Source organism: Ruditapes philippinarum, unplaced genomic scaffold (assembly GCF_026571515.1).
Source record: "Ruditapes philippinarum isolate M1 unplaced genomic scaffold, ASM2657151v2 ctg4707_1_1_1_1, whole genome shotgun sequence".
In the NCBI taxonomy this organism is placed as follows: Eukaryota; Metazoa; Mollusca; class Bivalvia; order Venerida; family Veneridae; genus Ruditapes; species Ruditapes philippinarum.
In genome coordinates this window covers 16198-38327 of record NW_026865030.1, presented here as the reverse complement: position 1 = coordinate 38327, position 22130 = coordinate 16198, and the positions used below count along the sequence as shown (strand labels likewise).

At 33.9% G+C, this 22130-nt stretch overlaps 1 protein-coding gene across 1 annotated transcript; it reads left to right on the top strand.

Annotated features, from left to right (window-relative positions):
- Positions 1–2921: 2921 nt before the first annotated feature.
- On the top strand, positions 2922–21192 carry LOC132727632 (uncharacterized). The gene is made up of 7 exons (XM_060713205.1): positions 2922–3240; positions 8014–8299; positions 14858–15018; positions 15715–15781; positions 16867–17116; positions 18618–18738; positions 19155–21192. Exons 1-7 carry the CDS (start codon positions 3157–3159, stop codon positions 19269–19271), a joined length of 1086 nt encoding a protein of 361 aa, XP_060569188.1. The 5' UTR covers positions 2922–3156; the 3' UTR covers positions 19272–21192.
- Positions 21193–22130: the final 938 nt, after the last annotated feature.

Sequence of the window (22130 nt, the reverse complement as noted above, 5' to 3'; positions counted from 1 at the left end):
CAATATGTTACGTAAAGTGCAAAACTCTACAACCCGCAATGCTGATAACAGCATGCATCTTGATAAAGAATGTTTTATATTATATATCAAAGTCATTTTACCTTTTAACTATGATCATAGCTATGCTTGTATTGACAACTCGACAGCTCCTAGTAAAGTACCAGCGTCAAAGATATACATCAACAGTTATTTATTAGTTAGTTTTGACCGGTGTTGCAGGTGTGCACATTGTGCTGCAGGTGTACGCCTTATTTTAACTACATTAAAATTGTGATAACTAGAATGACTGTTAAAAAACGCAATAGATAAGATAAATGATATTATGCAATTTCACCATGTAAATTTAAAGATGCAAAGTAAAGTACTTTAAATTTCAAAATGGTAAATATATTGTATAATTATACATACACATGACAACAAGATATAAATTCGAATTAATTGAAATGATGTGCGTTCGTCATGCAACAAATTACTATTTTTATCTTTGTCAGTATTTCTGTCTGCCCGTCCGTCTGTTTGTCACATGTATCTCTGTTCTGCAAGTCCGTCTCTTGGTCTATTTGTCTTTGTAAAATGATATGACATACCATGACAGTTATTGTTCACTCTGAGTTCCTTTCAACCTCGGAAGAACATCTTCTTTCTCCCTTTTTTATCTGTCTGTTCGTTTTTAATCCGGACTAAATGCTACTGAAATTACGATTTACGCTCTTAGAAACTTATTGAAAACATGGACAGATTACTCTGTTTTAGGAATAACTTGTTAAATCATGAACAGTATCTCAAGAAAACCTCTCATATACATGTACTTTGTTGAATAATCCAAGGTGGAAAACAAGACGCAAAGAATGTCTTCCTTTTATTTCTTTATATTTCCTTTGGTTTGTGTGGTGTTTGAGATGAACCATTATCGGAACCCACGGGTGGTGATTCCACCAATGATAATAATCATATACTACAGTATATTATTTACTTAATTAATTACGCGTCTGCACATTTGCAAGTGACAATCCATTCTTTTAGTCTTAGAACAAAACTTGAATATTTAAACATATTTTCTTCCCAGTTTTCCTTGATAACAATTTTTCATACAGCAAACCATGACATATAAATTGGAGTCACCTTCACGTTTCCGTAGTTTTAAATACAAAAATACATTACAATACGGCATTCTGTCTTAACCGTCGTTACTTCATCTTATCAAAAATTATGCAATGATAAAAGTCTGGTATATAGACAAAACAAAAATGCCTTTTATTGGTAAAATTCGAGCCTCGGATATTTTAATAAACGTTTCCCTTTCCTTGTTTGTGGGCGTATTATGATATGGCAAAATATAGAAGCAATCAAGGTGCGTTATAAATTAAAATACAATCAATCAGAAGCAGACAAACGGTATCCAATAAAACATCAATAACACACTCTCAAAGAACTCGAATCTCATCAAACACATCTTTTTATGTTTCTTCATGCTAATTTAATTTATGCAAATAGGGACGTATGTGGCAGCCATGTTGCACCGTATACAGTTCACGGCGTACAAAGCTTACGCTTGGACTGTATACGTTGACTGTAACATAGTATACAGCTTACACCGAATACGGCTTACCGTTAGCTGTATACGTTAAGATGCTGAGTATCACCGAATATAGCTCATTTTCGTAAGATGACAAAAATGATAATCATCATTACTTTTTCGTCCAGGCTACGCCTACTCTACGCCGACGACTTCAACCAAGACTATGGCTACAACTATGTCTTAAGCGACTACAGGTTGACCGTCGACCACGACGTTTTTGATCACAACTACGACTTCTACAACTTTAATAACTCCGAGTACAGCTACTTATACAACAACAACTACCACTACTTCAACTTCTTTCACTGCAAGAATGTCTACAACTTCAAAATTACGATTTCGCCGACGACTATGACCATCACTACGACCACAAATTATAGAACAACAAGTGCGGCTACGACGCAACTTCGGTCAACATTACAAGTTCTAAACTAATAGACTTCGAGTACGGTTACAATTATGACTTTTTAAGAGACTACAACAACGCCTTCTTCAATAAACGAACATGACTACGAATTTTAAAATGTCAAGTACGGTTATGATTATGACAACAACAATTACAGTTTTAATTACTTAAAATAACATATATTGCGAACAGGGAAAAGTGAACAAATTTTCGGAGAAGGTTTTTACATACATGTATTTAACAATCATGTTTACATCATTTTAAAATAGATAAATTGATACATTAAACAGTATACCATGGTCAGTATGAATAAGGTATATACCAACATCTTAAAATGGACACCAAAATTCCGTGTATATCAGATAATCACGGATACTTTTCTCTTAACATTTTCATTTGTGATGTTTACAATTCAATACATTTCGGCCTTAAGAATTTCTTTCTTCATATATAGTCCTATTTGAAGAAAGAAATTCATAAGTTTTCTTTCACAAATCGCTATACAGGGAACACTCTCAGAATAACGTATGAAATTCATATTCTACTTCGGGCAAATGTTACAATTTTTCTGTATTTAATATAAGGATTGCGTCTGGCTGTTTTCGTCATACTGTCAGTTTCTATCTTCACTAAAACCCTTATGAAGAATTCTTAAAAATTTAAATTCTTAAAGATTATCTAAGCTTTTTAATATCCTTTCTTAATACATAAGATGTTTCATGATACACGGGTTTTATTTTTTTTATATAATATATAAAGGCTTTATTCACAATCTAAAGCCAAACCATTAAGTATTAAAGCAGATGTTTGCGTTTTCTTATTTTTACATAATGTTTGTATCTGTTTACTTATCCTTAAAGCTCTTACATTTAAATTGAACAAAATATTGAAAAGTATTATTATCTCCGGTTGTTTGAACCATCGATTGTATAAAATAATAAGTTTGTGCCAAGTAGCGAAAGTTAAAAATTGTCCCTCATAATGGATTTTCACCGTATCGCATATAATGGATTTTCAAAGCGTTTACTTTTAACGGTGTTTTGGAAAAATACATAAGGATTACAGTGTTTAGTTGAGAATATTGATAAATATAAAGATTTCGTAGCTACTTGCTAATTTCTTTCAGTTAAGTAAAGATATAAATTCTAGGAGGTTAACGTTCGATACAGGGATGCCGACGGGACAACCTAGGGCGTGGTCCACCCAGTACGGGGAGGATTTTACCAAGAAAGGCATTTGGAATTATCAAAAGAAGGTTAGTTTAAACTGAGTAAGTTTATAAGAGAATAGATATAAAGGACCCGACAATGATAATGTTGGATGGGCAGTACATTGTTACATGGTACAGTTAGGCGGTCAACATTGGTCAGAGAAGGTAGGGATATAATGAAATGAGGTTGTCAACCAAGCACTCTAATCTGTTGACGGCATGAACGTGAATACTGGATCTTCGAAAAGACCTGTCGACCACCATTGGGACATACCGGTGACAAGATTTGAACTTTTAGCAAAAATTATTTAACGATTAAATAATTCAGCCTTCTTGTAAATTGAATCTTCTCGTAAGGTCTAATATCTTAATGAAATTAAAGCATATCGTTTATCTTCGATTAATCAATATTCACAGATATCATATATTAAAGATAGCTGTTTATATCAATTTGTTATTTCCATATGTATTTCAATTGCCACTTGTCAAGGTGAATAAAACAGCGATTAGAACTTATATTTTTTGCTATGCTAATGATATTCGTTTAATAAAAAACTGATGTTAAAATAGATATTTATGATAAGCATATTCTTTATTTGAATTCGTTTTAAAGTTTGAATGAGCTATAAAATGACATCTACTGTTAAGTTATACTCGTCTCTAATTTCCTGATAGGAGATAATAGTGGTATAGGCTTAATTCAATTTAATTCTTTTTATACGTATCAAAGGCAAATGCCGACATCACAGATGTGACAGTAAAATTCAGGTCGCTTGACATGCCGACGACTTTAACGAGTCTTGATTACTTCGTGCACTTTGATATGATTCAAGGTGCATACTACATAGCAGACGACTGTACTATCAAACGCTATTTGAGCCGCGTCACGACAAAACCAACATAATGGGTTTGCGACCAGCATGGATCCAGACCAGCCTGCGCGTTCGCGCAGTCTGATCAGGATCCATGCTGTTCGCTATCAGTTTCTCAACTTGTTATAGGGTTTGTAAGCGAACAGCATGGATCCTGATCAGACTGCGCGGACCCATTATGTTGGTTTTGTCGTGACGCGGCTATTTTGTATCCTTATGGTTAAGAGTGCCAAAAATACCGCCGACGAATGTAAAGGATATGCAGGAGGCCTTGAAGGTATACTGCCAGTTAAGGGATGCATTTGTTCTAAAGGATTTATACTAAATACTTACTGCTCTCCGATATCACAAAAGACACGGCCTTCATATATAGAACTAAACACGGCATTCAAACTAGACACTGTTCTCTAGTGTCAAAGTAGACACGGCTGCCAGGTACTGAAGTAGACACGGCTGTCAGGTACTGAAGTAGACACGGCTTTCAGGTACATATATCGAATTAAGCACGGCTCAACCGAAGCAAGCACGGCTCAATGTATCAAACTAGATTCGGATTAAGCACTTCAGACTTGACACCGCTCTCAGATGTCGAACTCAGTACGGCATTTGGTATCAAACTAGGCACGGCTTTTAGGTATCGAACAAGGCACAACTTGATACAATTAAAGTTTTGGCATAAGCACGGCATGTATTAATCACACCAGACACGACTTGAAATTAACGAACTATGCACGACTCTCATATGTCGAGCTAGGCACGACTTATGGTATCGAACGTATTGAACTAAGCACGGCTCTCATGTATTGAACTAGGTTAAACTTTATATGGACTTGGTACGAATTTAGGTTGTTGAACTACGCACGGCTTTCAGTAGTCGAAATTGGTACGGGTTTCAGGTATCTAGGTATTTAACTACAGACAAGGTGTGTTAGGTCTACTATATATTGAACGTCAGATCAGTGAGCTTTTGTTGGTTTGATTTGTGAGTTTTAATTATTTATAATTAAACGTTTCCTGATTTAGAGTTTTGTAGATATAGAGATAAACTTAACGTAACGCAATTCAGTGTACATATGTATTGATATAATTATACGAAAGACCGGTACTGAAGTTGAAATCGTGAATTCGTGAAGATGAAATCGAGAATTCATGAAGCTGAAATCGAGAATTCATTAAGTTGAAATGGCCCACCGATATTTCGTATATAAAAGCGTATATTCCTTACACTGTTTTAAACGCCGTTGATGTAGTTTTTTGTGTGAATGTACTAAAAATGAAGATTTTTGTTAATGTACAAAAATTCTTGTTTTTGTAATGTACCAAAATGCACCAAGAACAGAAAAACAGAACAATTTGCTTCCATTTTGGTAAAAAAGTGTAAATACCGATGCAAAATAAACAAATTGATACTGGTTTAAAACTGTATATTAAAATAAAAGAAATATGTATGACACCTGGTATATATTATATATTAGTGTATATATTATAATTATATTAGTGTATATTCTATATTTGTGTATATATCATATAGTTATGTATATATCATATATTTATGTATATTATATATTTGTGTATATATTACATATGTGTGTGTGTGTATATAATATATATTTGTGTATATATTATATATTTGTGTATATATGATATATATTTGTGAATATATTATATATTTGTGTATATACATGTATTATATATTTGTGCAGGTGCTTAATATGTTATCGGTGAACTTTGCAACTGTCGTAATATTGTCAAACAAAGAAAAAGAAAAGACATTGTATTCCCAATAAAAGTCATAAAGGACCAAAATTAAAATAATTTCCTTTCTAAATTTTTGAAGCTTTGTCAACATTTATACATAGAAAAGTTTTAAGTCAATAAATTACATTCATATTTCAAATAAATGATTTTATTTGACAAAATAATTATCCTATTTCTGTTTTCTAATTTCCGATCACTTAAGACTTTCTAAAGTATTACAAAAACGCTTTGTTAAAAATAAGCGCGGGAAAGATTGTGTTTTTATTATGTTATAGAAATTTTAACAATAGAAAACGCCATTTTCCCTTTCAAACCATGATTAATTATATTTATTTACACAGTAAACATTTTAAATCCTAAATCGTTCCATTTTAGCGGCTTATGACAAAACAGCCATGTACATTACATTTTATTAGTTTTAAAAACCTTAAACCTTACCTGTCACTTTAGATATATTGGAAGCATTAACATGTGTTGTTCCCTATAATCGGTCATTTACGAGCTTTTGTTACCATTTTCAGATGCGCAGTTCAAGCGCATAAATTTATGTTCTAGAAATTTCCCAGTTATTGAGTTTCAGCAAATATTAAATGAAACCGTTTTCCCCCACACATTGATTAAAATGTTGGCGGCATGGCAAAAATGATAAACGATATCATGTTAATGTTTTGTTGTAGTTATTTAAGTAAATGATTCTGGGCAACAATCGTCTCGCCTTCTTACGGTGTTCATTTGAGGCCACCGTTTCTTCGCATCGGATACCTCTATTTTAGCTAAATGTCGCCAACGATGGCGTACCACCGTGATATCTACAACTATAGCAGCTGATTCGTGCCATGTTAAGGTACTTGCATAGAATCACCCCATGTAGACTTTTATCGCACTTTACATTACACTAGTCCCTTGTAGGCTCACATTACACTCGTCCTATGTAGACTGAAAATGTTGATTTATATTATACTCGTCCCGTGTAGACTTACATTACACTTGACCCATGTAGGTTTACATTATACTCGTCCCATATAGGCTTACATAATACATTATACTCTCTTGAAGACTTACATCACACTCGTCCCATGCAGACTTACATTAAATTCATACCGTGTAGGTTTACATTACATTCCTCCAATGTAGACTTATATTACACTTAACCCATGTAGGCTTACACTACACTCGTTCCTTGTAGACATACATTACATTCGTCCCTTGTAGACTTACAGAACACTCATCCAATGTTGACTTTCTATACTCTCGTCCAATGTTGACATACATTACCCTTGTACTTTGTACATAGACTTACATTACACTTGACCCATGTAGGTTTAAAATTAAACTCGCCTTTGTAAACTTACATTACACTCGTCCCTTGTAGATTTACATTTCACTCGTCCCATGTAGACTTACATTACACATGACCCATGTAGGTTTACTTTACATTCGTCCCCTGTAGACTTACATTAAACTCGTCCCTTGTAGATTTACATTACACCCGTCCCATTAGGCTTAAATAACAGTCGTCCCTTGTAGACTTACATAACACTCGTTCCTTTGTAGACGTACATTACACTCGTCCCATGTAGCTTAAATCACAGTCGTCCCTTGTAGACTTACATTATACTCGTCCCATGTAGGCTTAAATTACAGTCGTTCCATGTAGACTTACATTACACTCGTCCTTCTAACCTTACACTACACTCGTCCCATGTAGACGTACTTTTCTCTCGTCCCATGTTGACTTACATTACACTTGTCCATTGTAGACTAACATTACACTCGTCCCTTGTAGATTTACATTACACTCGTCCCATATAGGCTTAAATTACCGTCGTCCCTTGTAGACTTACATTACACTCGTCCCTTGTAGCTTACATTACACTCGTCCCTACACTCGTACCTTGTAGACTTACATTACTCTCGTTCCATGTTGACTTACATTATTCCCGTTTGGTGTAGACTTACATTACATTCATCCCATGTAAACTTACATTTCTCTCGTCCAATGTTGACTTACATTACACTCATACCTTGTAGGCTTACATTACACTCATCCCATATTGACTTACATAACACTCATCCCATATTGACTTACATAACACTCATCCCATATTGACTTATATTACACTCATCCCATGCAGAAGTACATCCAACTCGTCCCGTATTGACTTACATAACTGTTTTATTTTTTCAGAGATCAAACTACCGTAAAACCTACAGACCGTTGGTACCACGTGCGACCGAGATTGTGCTGCCACAATACGCACAACCATATTCCGAACAATGTCACGGCCTTGATGATCCCATGTTAGATGATACAGTGTTGAATACTGAAGACGATGTTCACTTTCCAACCGTAAACTGTTTCCAGCCAGATACAACATACTTGCACGGTGTACACAATATTCAGGACGATCATGACGACGACGTAAATCAAGTGATGCCGATTCCTGATGCTGGACTGATTCACATGCCTGGAGGTAAATATACATACCTTACAATATCTTCACAACTAGCTGAATTTCTTTTGGACGTTTATTTCACTTTCTCTTTAGGTAAAATCCCCCAAAACACGAGGAAGGAGACTGTCATTAGATATTTTAATGGTATTCAACAGCTCAGACAAATATGCCAAACAATTTACATAATAACACATTGTTCCTTTTCATTTCATAGACACATAGATATTTTCCTTCCTATAGAATTTCTATTTAGGATTATGACTTTACAGTGCAAAACACTCTCGTATACTTGATAAAAAAGTACCAAAATATAATCATCATGCAATCGCGTTTTTTTAATCATCGTGCCATCGCGTTTTCACTATCGTGCCATCGCGTGTTTTAACCATCGTGCCATCGCGTTTTCACCATCGTGCCATCGCGTTTTCACCATCGTACCATCGCGTTTTCACTATCGTGCCATCGCGTTTTCACCATCGTACCATCGCGTTTTCACCATCGTACCATCGCGTTTTCACCATCGTGCCATCGCGTTTTCACCATCGTACCATCGCGTTTTCACCATCGTGTCATCGCGTTTTCACCATCGTGCCATCGCGTTTTCACCATCGTACCATCGCGTTTTCACCATTGTACCATCGCATTTTCACCATCGTGCATGGCGGGTACAGACTAAATAAAAAATCACGATTGTCCAAATCGAACACCGTAGGTTATACTGTATATAGATATATATATGCTTATACATGTAAATGTTTTATATATGTTTGCATTTTTTCTTTTGCTGTATTTAAGATAACAACTTCATATGTACGTACAGTGCACAAGGATGACAACTTGAATTTTTTAAATTTTTGAGCGATTGCCTTTTGTTATTTTTCATGTTTTAAATACTAAGATCTCAAAGATCTGAAAGCGCGATGACACGATGGTGAAAGCGCGATTGTACGATGGTGAAAACGCGATGTAACATCGCGTATTCACCATCGTGCTATCGCGCCATCGTGTTTTCATCATCGTACCATCGCGTTTTCACCATCCTACCATCGTGCATCGCGGGTACAGACTAAATAAAAAATTACGATTGTCCAAACGGAACACCGTAAAAATACGAAAACTGTCGAAAGAGGTCTATGGAGGTTCTGAGTTTATTATGATATTATCCGAAGTAAGTCGATATTTACCGATTCATTGGGTTTCGTGATCCTTAATTAAGACAATTTACTGCTTTACCTCTATCTATATGTAAATGTATCATAGTCCGCAGCCCGAGGATTTTGATTTTGTCCGTGTTTGGTTATATATAATACTTTCTTAACGATTATCAGGGCCTAGTATCGACACCAGCAAAATAAACATATCATGTTCAAAAGGCTAAAATCTCAATTCAAATGTTTTGCTTGGTTTTAAGTCACATCCACATTGTGAAGGTCACGTGGTGACTCTCTAGTCTCACGGGTCGAGGAGGTCATCAAGTACCCATATCCATAATTATTCAAGGGTACCCAAGTTAAACCTCAAACCTTTTGCAAGCTAGCTGCATAGTTTCTCACGATGACAGGCTCCTTAGCCCTAGTAAGATTCGAACACGAAGTGATGAGCGGCAAATGATTCTATGTATAATAGAATAGATAATAAGCAATGAAAGTCTATACATTTTATCATTTTAGTAATAAGTATGTGTGTAAAGGTATAGCATTACATTTACCATTAATTGGCAGTAAACTGGTGTATGCAAATTATTATAGACTTTTCCAATAATGTTGGATCATAGATTATCTCACGAAGAAACAGAAGATATAAATGCTTTGCCTTATGAATTACAAAAACAAACAAACACTTGTAGATTAACTGCATGCCTGCATTCGCCATATTGCACTAATCAATCCTTGCGTATGTTGACGAATATATTACAGCGCGCATTTAAATGCATTTTGTATTATTCCAAATGCAAATAATCAATTGACGTTCTTGAATCGTCTAAAGTAAGTGTTTAAATTGCGAACTTGTATTTGCTTTTTAAATACATTTAAAATAAAGGCCCGATCGATCATTCTTTAATCGGCCCTTATCAACGCGGCGGAGGCGAACGGCTGATTTGAAAAGGCAGCAGACACAATAACTTTAATCTTAGATAATCTTTTACTTAAATGTCTAACACTAGATTACAATATACGTATGATTTATAGAATTTAAAGTTCGATATTTTTCAAATTGAACACGTAAACTTTGTAACTACAGCACAGTTCATAACATTATGTCCACATTATAAATTTCAGGGCACTTTCATATAAACTCCTTCAATGAAGTAGAATGTTATGGTTTGCAAAATTCTAATCTTTTAATTTCAGATTTTTTTAAAAATATTTGTTGTCCATTTTTTAAGTTAAATACACATGTACTTGTTGATATATGTTTACATCATTTCCAGTATTCTACATGTTAAAAGGACCCCAATACAATTTTTCGACATGAAGGAACCGGAAATATTTTTTAATAATGGACCAATAACTCATGTACAAAGTTTCAGATCATTTGCTCACTCCGCTTTCAAGGGACAATCAATTTTATTGCGCAAATTGATATTCGATTGAAAAGCCTTGCAATGCTTTTTACACAAAGTGGCCAAAAAATCCGCATAAAAATTGATAAACAATTTTTACATCGAGTATATTTTTACATTATCTATTGTATAATTTTCCATTTTAAGTGCCCCAGTTGATTTATGAAAGAATTTCAAATTTTCTGATTTTAGGCTATAAGACCTCAGTGGAGTTCCTTTAATATGTTACATTTACAGTCAGGTTACACCATTATTGTTTATTCATGCCAGTTATTAAATTTATTCGCCCAAAGACCGAAAATTATTACTTGCCATAGTACAAAACAAAGATATAATAACTGTAATATCGAAAGAATATAACAGATTTATCATACAATATTATACTTGAGCGTCATCACCTATTGAAACACCATACCTTCAATACAGCGAGAGTGAAGATACAGAATATACAATTAACTTGTAGTATTATTCACCAAATTTTCCTTTCTGGTTAAAAATGTAATGAAATATAATATTTCACCGTGTAGCCTCGTTATGTATAAGCTACATCTCAACTTTATCAAATATAACTTTCTCTCCTTCAGAAATAATTTGAGGAAAAAGACATGATTTTTTTTTTAATTACTATTTTCGTACAATAAATTCATTTCGCATTGTATACCAAACATAAGATGTACTTCACTTAAAAACCAATAAAGTGTGCAAAAAGGTATTTTTTTCACCGGCACATTTTGTATGCTACACTATAATCAAACATGAATAAAATAAATACCTTTTCTTAAAGGCTTACAGCGGACCTTTTAAATCCTCGACCGATTTGAATAAATACTTTAAAATGGTCATTAAACTAAAACTGGTATTATACAAAAGCTTGGGTAAATATATTTGAACTGTGCTGTAATAGATACTCCGATTAGTGGCAGTTGCAAACCTTGCAGTGCCGTTGATATGGGCTTTAAACAATGCGAGATTTCACAGTGCATGTCCCGGAGAAATCACACAGGAAATCTATTCTGAAACGAAAGGAGATTGTTACATACTTTCCGCTGAAAAAAGATTTTGGTGAGTTAAGATTATTTTTTATTGGATGTAAATGAATTATTATTTATTTCATTTGAAATTCTGAGTTTGCAAAAAAGGTGAGATTATTTTGAAGATTTTTTTAACACATGTAAAAATGGATCGGGTTGCCACTGTGCCTATTCAGTGACAGATGTTTACTTTTGTATTGAATATGAAATATAAATAACTTTTGCACAATAATATGATTAAATTTTAATTCAAACTGACTCGCGAATGCATTTGTAAATGGCATTTATCCAAACCAATGTCAGCAACATTTAGATAATTATTAATAATTCATTATAATACACTAATGTATACAGATCGTTAAAACTGATAAAAACACAAGCAATATTGGTTGTCTTTATTTCTTTTTTTAAAGAAATTTTTCGCGCGCAATGTCACCTGTAAAATGTTACGTGTTAACTGTGCTATGATAGAATGTCTGGTGCAAAAGTAGTAATAATATGTAATAATCTTTTGTAATATACGATAAAAATTCATGTATTTGAGTTTATTTTTGTCATAACTAATCGAAATTTAAAAGAGAAACATTTCTTTGGGTTGACTTTTTTCATCGTAACATAAAAGTCTGCCTACTATATATAGAACCGGAAGCATCTGCTAAAGGAATGCAGGCTTTCATTAAATTTATATATATATATATATATATACTAATATATATATATATATATATATATATATATATAATATATATATATATATATATATATATATAAAAAATATTCTGAAAATAAAAGTTTTTACTGTAACTATATCAGTGGACATATGACATTGTAAATGGAAAATGATTATATAAATTCAGTAGTCGATGTGATCTCGACACATTTGTCATACGCTATTTACAATACGTCGCCGTTTTTTAAGCATTTGCAACACGTCGCTGTGACTTCGAAACATGTGCGCCATGTACCGCAGTGACTCCTAAGTATATGCTATTTCTAAGTATTTGATTCACGCCGCTGTTTCTAAGCATTTGCCACAAATTGCTATGACATTGAAGCATGTGCCACAAGTGGATGTGACTTTGAAACATTTGCCACACATCGCTGTGACTTCTAAGCACGCGCAACGTATTGCTGTTATCTTAGTATTTGTCAGCCGTCGCTGTTTCTAAGCATTTTCAACATGACGTTGTTTTATAAGTATTTGCCACAAATTTCTTTGACATTGATGCAGGTGGTACAAGTGGATGTGACTTTGAAACATTTGGCATACGTCGTTTTGTCTTTTAAGTATTTGCATTGTTTGATGAATAGCACATTAAGATGCAAAATGTAGTTGACCCCACCATATACCTTTGAAACATTTGTCTCACGTCTCTGTCATTTCAAAGCATTTGCTTCACGTCGCTGTGACTTTGAAACATTTGGCATTCATCGCTGTGACTTTGAAACATTTGCGACACGTCGCTGTGACCTCTAGGCATTTTGTTTCCCGTCGGCGTGATTTTGCAATATTAGTCACATGTCGCTGTTACTCACATGTTGCTTTGACTTTGAAGCATTGGCCACGCGTTGCTGTGTCTTATAAACATTTGCACGTCAGATACGTTGAATAATGCAATAAAACAAATATTTAATACACAACGTGTAGTTTACAACAATTGCAGTTCTGATATGACCAAAAACACAACTATTGATACATGTATGGCATCAGTTGTATAGCTTTAACTATAAAAAGTGCTGATCACCTTTAATTAAATAACGAGACTTCTTTGTTTTTGCGAATTATGTATGATTCCAAATAGAACGAATATTTCTGAATAGATGCATTATCTTCAACATCCTCGAATTTCACGACAACGGTTTCTTTGCATGGCGCTATATATTTGTACAATGATTTATTGTCTATTTACGATAATTGAATAGGATTACGTATAGCATACATCGAATAGCATTCTGATGTGTTTAAACTAATACAAAATCTTTTTTGTAAATGTGTGAATGAATTTATACGGTGGTACATTTTTCTTGTTGAAATTTAGGTCAACAAAATTTGCTGGGTTTGCCAAATTGTTTTTTGTTTGTAATTCTATACATCCAAATGACAACCAATATAATGGGATTAAACCCTTTAACTAATAAATGGAAGACAATAGCTCATTATGAATTATACATTAACGCTAGACGATCGATTAACAAAGAGACCTACATCTAAGGTTAATTGAATAAACGAAACAGAAACTGTTAGATACTGGATATCTCGGTGTCGGGAATTCTAATTGATTTTTTAGTATAATTTATACCATTGATAAAAAGGTAAACGGGTTTTGGGTGGATTATACGGTGTGTTAAATTATTTTAACGTATTAAATGTAAAGCTTTTTTTTATGATAATGGTATTTAGATGTTATATTGTGTATAAAACCATATTAAGTTTATGGATCAGTGTTTAACTATTTATCACGATTAGCGTTTGATCTACTTCAAATCATATTTAATACCCTTCACGATTAATTCTTTAAATGTACCACATTCTTTAAATTACATGTACATTTTTATTTTTGAAAAGTATCAATAGCTTAAAATATTTACAAATTTATTTGTTTTATTCCTGAGACAGTTCTCAGTTTTTTGTTGTTTTTTTTTTGTATTCTTTTTTTTTAATTCGATTCACATATCGTATTTTTATAGTTTTATTTTTTACATACAGAATTCGACTCGATCCGGTTGTTTCTTTCTTTCTTTCTTTCTTTTTTCTTTCTTTCTTTCTTTCTTTCTTTCTTTCTTTCTTTCTTTCTTTCTTTCTTACTTTAAAATAAGTTTGAAGAAAATTTCTTGGTATTATGTTTGATAACCGTATATGTTCTACTACTTAAAGTTTAAATTGTAAAAAAATGTGAATAAGAAAATAGACAGTTTAAAATTGTAACACGTTTCTATCCAGGCTCATATTAATATTTTTTGTATTTCTTTTTATTCTTACAGAAGCAGACTTTGTAATTCCCGAGGCACAGCCTATACGCAGTAAAACACCCGATCTTCACTGGATCTGCTGGCCTGAGCCCAAAAGAAACAGAACACAAAAGAGACCATACACGTCACAGGGCCTGTACACTGATAGAAACATCCAATCAACGAATAATAAGGTACATTATACATGTTCCCTCTTTCTGAATCTGAAGACAGGTGGCGGTAAATATCCCTAATGCCGCTATGATGCTAGTGCTAGGTCTTCAAGTGCTAGCATGCACATCCGTGCACTCAAGATAACCATAATATTTATAAAAATTTGGTGGCGGCGTGGGCCAAGTCGTTCACTCGTCGGACTTGTATTCTATGGATTACTGACCGTGTGGGTTCAAACCTTGTGGGTTCAAGCTATTGTTTCCTTGAGCAAGAAACATTTCATTCGTTGCTTAGTACTGGTTGGTTCCAGGAACGGAGTCGAGAGTGTTTCAATAAGCACATAGCTTCCAACGCAATCGAATTAAAGTAAATTTGTACGAATAAACGAAACATTTAAGATGGCTTGTTTAAGATTATTTTAAATAAATAAGCAGACGACAGGAACAATAAATAGTAAATAACGATTATTCAAAACGTAAATAATACAAAACGACTTATAAAAAGACTTGCAAATGTAATGAGTTAGGAAATAAAGCGGGGGATCTTCGCCAGTGTCTTCGTTGTTGCCAATTTTACATATAAATCATAGAAACTTTCTGAGGTAGGGATAAATCGTACACCATAAACAAAAGAATATTATTTTAAAGAGTTAGTTATTAATTGTAATAAAATGATATACATATGTATATACATTTTTTCTTACACTTCATCAACAGAACGTTGGGCAACCAGTTAAATTTGATCCTAACATCAAGAGTTGGACAAACGTTTCCGCTGCAAACGGTAAGTTGTTCCTTAATTAAAAGTTTGAAGCCTAATTTAACCTTAACTCGGCCGGCGGAAACATATAATTATGCGACCAGTGCAGACAAAGATCAGTTCAAGGGGCCTCCGTGGCCGAGTGGTTAAGGTCGCTGACTTGAGATCACAGGTCCCTCACCGCTGTAGGTTCGATCCTCACTCGGGTCGAAATCTTTCATGTGAGGAAGCCATCACGCTGGCTTACGGAAGGTCGTAGGTTCTACCCAGGTGCCCGCTCGTGCCTGAAATAATGCCCGAAGGGGCACCTGGGGCCTTCCTCCACCAATAAAGCTGGAAAAAAATCGACGAAAAAATCTCGGCGGGACGCTCTAGGATGGCCCGACTTGAGTGTACGGTCGCCCATATGGGCTTTCCGGCGGCGACCTTAAATAAACGCATTGAAAAAACCAACAAAACAAAGATCAGTCGACACATCCGCCCGGATGTACATGGTCTGCACTGTTTTTTATTCAGCCAGTAGATAGTTTGTATTTTCTCCCTAAAAATGATGACTGGTTTCTGTCCAGACTGTCCATTTGAGATATTTAGCGTGGTAAGGGGTTAAATTGTAATGAAACAAAAAAAAATAAATAAAAAAGAATAAAGATTTATTTTAAGTTATCATTAACGGTAAAAATGAAGGAAACAATTTTTACTTTTTGGTACAGAGAAATTGTATTTATCATCGATTTAGATGATGTACTCGCATATGTTGCAGTGATAGGTACGCTATGGAACTTTCATAATGTTGTGGATAACAAGCCTGACTATAAACTTTTCAACTATACATTTTGATTATCCTTCCGTCAGTCTATCACAGTCTTGCACACGCTAGAGGTTCAACTATTAGACAAAAACAAGTTTTGTGAACTATATCCGACCAAATATTTCCTTTCTTATATTCATTACTACATTTTATAATAAAAAAATCATGCCAATGTCTTCATATTGTTCACACTATGTTTTACTTTTCAATATCAGTAGGTTCAATCGATCATATCGGACCGATTGATCAATTTGCCAGTTCGTATGTTCATTCACAAGTGTACGGTATCACTTTTTTACAGATCGCAAAGCCGTCGACGCCATGTTTACTACAATGAAACGGAGCCAATCTTTTTATGAGCCAATGTACAAACCGATGACGTCAATTTCTGTAAATGATCCACCACCAAAGGATAGATATACTAAATATGGAGGCCAAGTTGTAGATCCAAGAAGTCTGTACCAACAGAATTACAATCCGTACTACCAACCACATGGTACAGGACCAAGGGATGCGATGCATTTACAGGAGCTGTCACGTGAAATGAACCAGTAAGTGAAACATATTTTTATAGTTTTCTTATCACAGATTTCCACAGAACATTGAAACACTACCGGTTCAATTTTAACAGGGCAAAACGTCCATCTGGCGATGCGGTTACAGTATTTGACTGTCGCCCCAGAGGGATAAGATAAAAAGACCCAGGATAGGGATGAGGGGCCGAGTTTGAGTTTAGCATAAATTACGTGTAAATCTACCAGGTCAGATGGTAGCGGTGGCCTAGTGGTTAAGGTGTCTGCCTGTCAACTCGGGGATCATGGGCTCGAGCCATAATCGGGTCACGACCATATTTCTTCACCTGACACCAGCACTGGTTGGTTCCAGGAAGCTGACTCGAAAGTGATTAATATAAGTTGAGATGACTTTTGCAATGGAGCTTAAATAAATATGTTTGAACCAATCTACCAGGTCACTTCACGTGTCTCGCACTTGTAGCTTTTCACTGACGCCACACTATTTAAAAGATGGTTACTTGGATAAATGTTGACAGACCTATGATTAGATATCCCTATGCTACGTAAACATAGTTTTTTGGCTTTCGTTATGCTTGCATATCATTGATGCTATCATAAGCCGTATATAACAGATTATTTTTATGATTCTTATCAATGCACCCCTTTAAAACCCCATTCCAATTAATGAATTAGGTAATTTATTATGCAAACCTATTTCTATATGACGAAAGCGAAATTTTTCACTGTTTCTAAATCCTTAAAATATGCCTTAGATTTCGTTAATATAAAAGTATAATGAAGATAAAACTCAAGCCGGGGATAAGGACCAATGCGAACTCAAAGACAGTGGTCTTAATATTTGTCTTTTGATGTTTGAAATTATCGAGGCAACAAAATATGTTTAAACTATGTTTTAGACTATTTGTTAATCAGTTTGCCAAAAGAAGCAATGTAAACATTCGTTGGTTATCCCTCAGAAAAGGTCAAAAAGTTTCGACTGTGGTATAGCGCACTGGAACATGGGAGACAACTGTATTGGTAGAATGCGTTACCTCCCTTTTATATCGACCAAGCAAACTAATAATTGCAAATTGATTTTGACAAGAATTTTATTATTATATTATACTATTATTATCTTTTATTAGTTTAAACATTAACATATTATATATTTGAGTCCGACTGTGAAGACAGATGATCTGAATCAACCTTAAATTAATCAATACCGGTGTCCCATGAAGAAGCATGGTCATGGCCAACGAAGGGCTCAAACCTGCAACCCATTGGGCAACTAATGACCGTAACCACCGGGCCACCGCGTCTCCTGTCTTAAAGTGCATGTTGTGTGCTCTACAGTCAGTCTTATGGTGAAAATAGATAGAAAGATAAATAAATAAATAAATAAATAAATAAATAAATAGGTAAATAAATAAATAAATAGATATAGATAGATAAATAAATAAAAAAATAAACTTTTCATTTTATTCTTGTGAAAATGTCTTGGCTTACAAAATTCTATATCATTTTGTAATTTTGATAGGAGTCAGTCACCAGCGTTTAACTACAACTACAGTTTCAACAAATACCCACTGCACATGCGCAAAAACAAGCGAACAGCGGCTACCACTGACGATTATGTGCACGAACGAAGCATGTTTATGGTAAATCAATTATTCAATATTTAGAAATATTTCTCAGACTCTTTTATGCTGTCTATGACATACTGTTTCAAGAACAAAAGCTTTACGTTCAATCGATGTTGTAGACAATCTTGAAGGCTAAAACGGTGCATGTTGTTTGTTTACGTATTATATAAAAAATTCTGTTCTGATCCAGTATTTGCTAATATAATTAAGTAGCAACTATCTATGTACATTGTACATTAAACAAACGGACTTAGAAAAAACAATAACGACAAAAACAACAACACTGCCCTTGATGTGTTTAGTTAATCTAGTTGATGTTTTTATGATTAAGTAACATGTAAGCTGAAATCTGCACAACTGTGTGCCTGTTGAAGTCATTGTTTAACATTTACCATGATTTTTTAATATTTTTTTTCTCTTCTTTATTTCAGACAACAACTCCAAACTGTGTAGGCCATTTTATCATTCATCCGGACTGGGTTTCGGAGCGTAGTTCTCTAAGAAGATCTAAATCAATGCTTCAATTGCACAGTTCAAACAGATTTTAGACTAGGCGGGATAACTCCTTAGATTATATTAACATATATTCACATTCCATCGTCGGTTACTCCCCTTTATCGACTGACGCGTAAAAAAGGTCCCCATTGAACCTAAAAACACTTGAAAGCTGCCATTTTTTATTTGATGTATCGCAGCATTTGCTTATCTTATTATCATATTTTGATAAGGATCGTTCATATCATTTTGTATTTACATCTACAATTGTACAACTTATAAAAAACGACAATCAATCTAGGATCAGCATTAAAGTATTGAATAATACAGTGCTTTGGACACACACTCCTTTCAGAGAAAGATCTCTCTAAGATTTTGGACAGTTTAAGAGATCAAATGTTAAAAAATAATTTAAATGCATGAAAATAATTTCAATATACTAGTATGAAAGAGTTGTCCGCTTTTGATACAGGTCTATTTCATTCAATGCATTTGGAGTTACCATGCATATTGTAAACTCTGTGAGAAAATTGCCTTTTCTACAAATATAAGTCATAGATCGCAGACGATAATTTCATAATAGATTGGAAAACAGTAGCAAGAACAACAACAACAACAAAATAATCATGATTTCCTGAACATAAAAAGGATATAATTGTTAGCTGATTCTTTATTTTATTTCAAGATACACTGAACGTTGGTGAAAACTGTAAAGTTATCATAACAGACCTGTAATACTTAGTGCATTTTGTGTTGATTGTTTTCCCAGATCCGTAGAACTGTACAAAATACCGTCAGTGAACGAATTCCGTTATCACGTGACAAAGATATTTTATGTTCTGTGTGGTTGGGAAAAAATATGACAACAAAAAACAAAAAATAACAACAGATTAATTTCTGGTATGTGGTTTTGTTTACAGTTTTCACACGAAAGGTATGAATATTATCGGTAGAGAAAATTAAGTATATGTTTTGTAACAAAAAAACTCGTGAGACTGTGTCAGTAATGGCGGGAAAGATCGGTTCTAATATACAAATGTAACACCAATATTCTTTTTGTCTGTGTCTATATCACAGAATTTCATTAAAGGCCCATTATGCCCCAGAAATGATTCTATTTTTTTATCTTCCAAAAGCCTTTTTTGTATTTTTGGTGTTTTTAGAGTTTCCAAAAAGTTACTCATTAGCCAATTATCTGAACCAGCTTGTTTCTTGTCCGCCTTTAGTACAAGTATAGTGATTTAGTATTTTGCATGGATATCAAAATAATTCTTTGTTTAAGGTGATAAGAAACTAACATGCTCTAAAACCATAATTTAAATATTATAAAACTCACACGTGTACTTTCTAATGAAAGAAAATTTATCAGTTTCTAAGGCATAATGTACCTAAAAGATATTATCATGTAGGAATTTGTTTGATAACAAATTCTTCAAATCTATACATCTGACCGAATCAGTATTATTTATGAATAATCGGTTTGTGATATGATTATTTATTTTATTAGTTCTCTGTCCATATATTAACCAATTCTTTGTTCTTCTTCGTCTTTTAATGTAATTTATTTATTTTATTATTAGTCTTCATATTAAAGGAGTGTATGATTACTTTATTTCAGATTTATAAACATTTTTGTTATGTTTGCAATTTTACACAAACAATATGATCTGCAAATAAAAAGAAGTGCAGCGTCACGTAAAAATGGCGTGACGTTATTTTGAAAAGAAAAAGGCAATAGAATGCATTTATGTACTAATTAAATTTACAATACTATCTCCGTCATCACAATTTGCGCTTCTCAGTTGGTCCCCTTTTTATTGTGTCGAGTCACATCTAAATCATTCATCTGCGTTAATTATTATAGTCAAAATCGAAAAAACACTCATATTTTAAAATTTTTATTTGCGTTGCCAATTAGTATGTATTGTATTTATTTTTAGCACTTGTTTGAAATAAAATTGTTTTAAATTTGTTGATTATATTCTTCTTTTATTACCTTCTTTGCTTGGTAGACGAATATACTTTCATACAGTTATTCTACGAGTTATTTAGTATAGTGAGAAACTAACGTCCTAATTCTGTTTATTATGAGATAAGGTATTACATGTGTATTTTGATCATCGAAACAGATACATGTATATAGAGCAGTTTTAGAAATATTACCAACATAATATGGAATTGACCTTTTTCGTGACAATTCTAGCGCGTACATTGGATCTCAGATCATTACGAATTTAACATATAACCTATAGCTTGCTGGCGGCAACCGAATATATTCATGCGATCAGTGCAGACCAAGATCAGCCGACACATCCTTGCCATCTGATCGTGGTCTGCACTGTTCGCTGTTCAGTCAGTACATGTTTTATTTTCCCGTAAAGTATATAATTTAGATGGTAAAAACACAGAAGAATGCAAAATATAGTCTTACAGAATACAGTGGTTCACTAATGAAAACAATGTTTTTAATTAACTAAACATAAACAGTGAGTACGCATTGTCCCGTACTTCACGTCAGTGTTGTTATACTTTTCTGGTCCTTGATTCCAGCACTTACATTTACTTCCGCTCAAGCCGGTGCTACGGGACATGATGGATGTACTTTTTCATTATCCCTCATGTACAGACGCAATCAAACCAGTCTGCATTTTTCATGTAATTTTGTTGTGATTAATGCTTTCGAGGGATTATTGTTTCTCCAGATTTTTCTTAAAAACTTACAAAGTTAAAAATATTTGCTATGCTGTAAAATGGTCAATATTATGTGAAATTTTGCACGGTAGTTGTTGCTGGTAAGGAGGCACGACTAAATCATGGTTTATCCGTGTAGGTCCTCTCTCATTTTCGAACACCACACTTGCAAAAGGGAAGATGCATTTATTTTCGTGTTACACATGGACCACGGAAGTCTA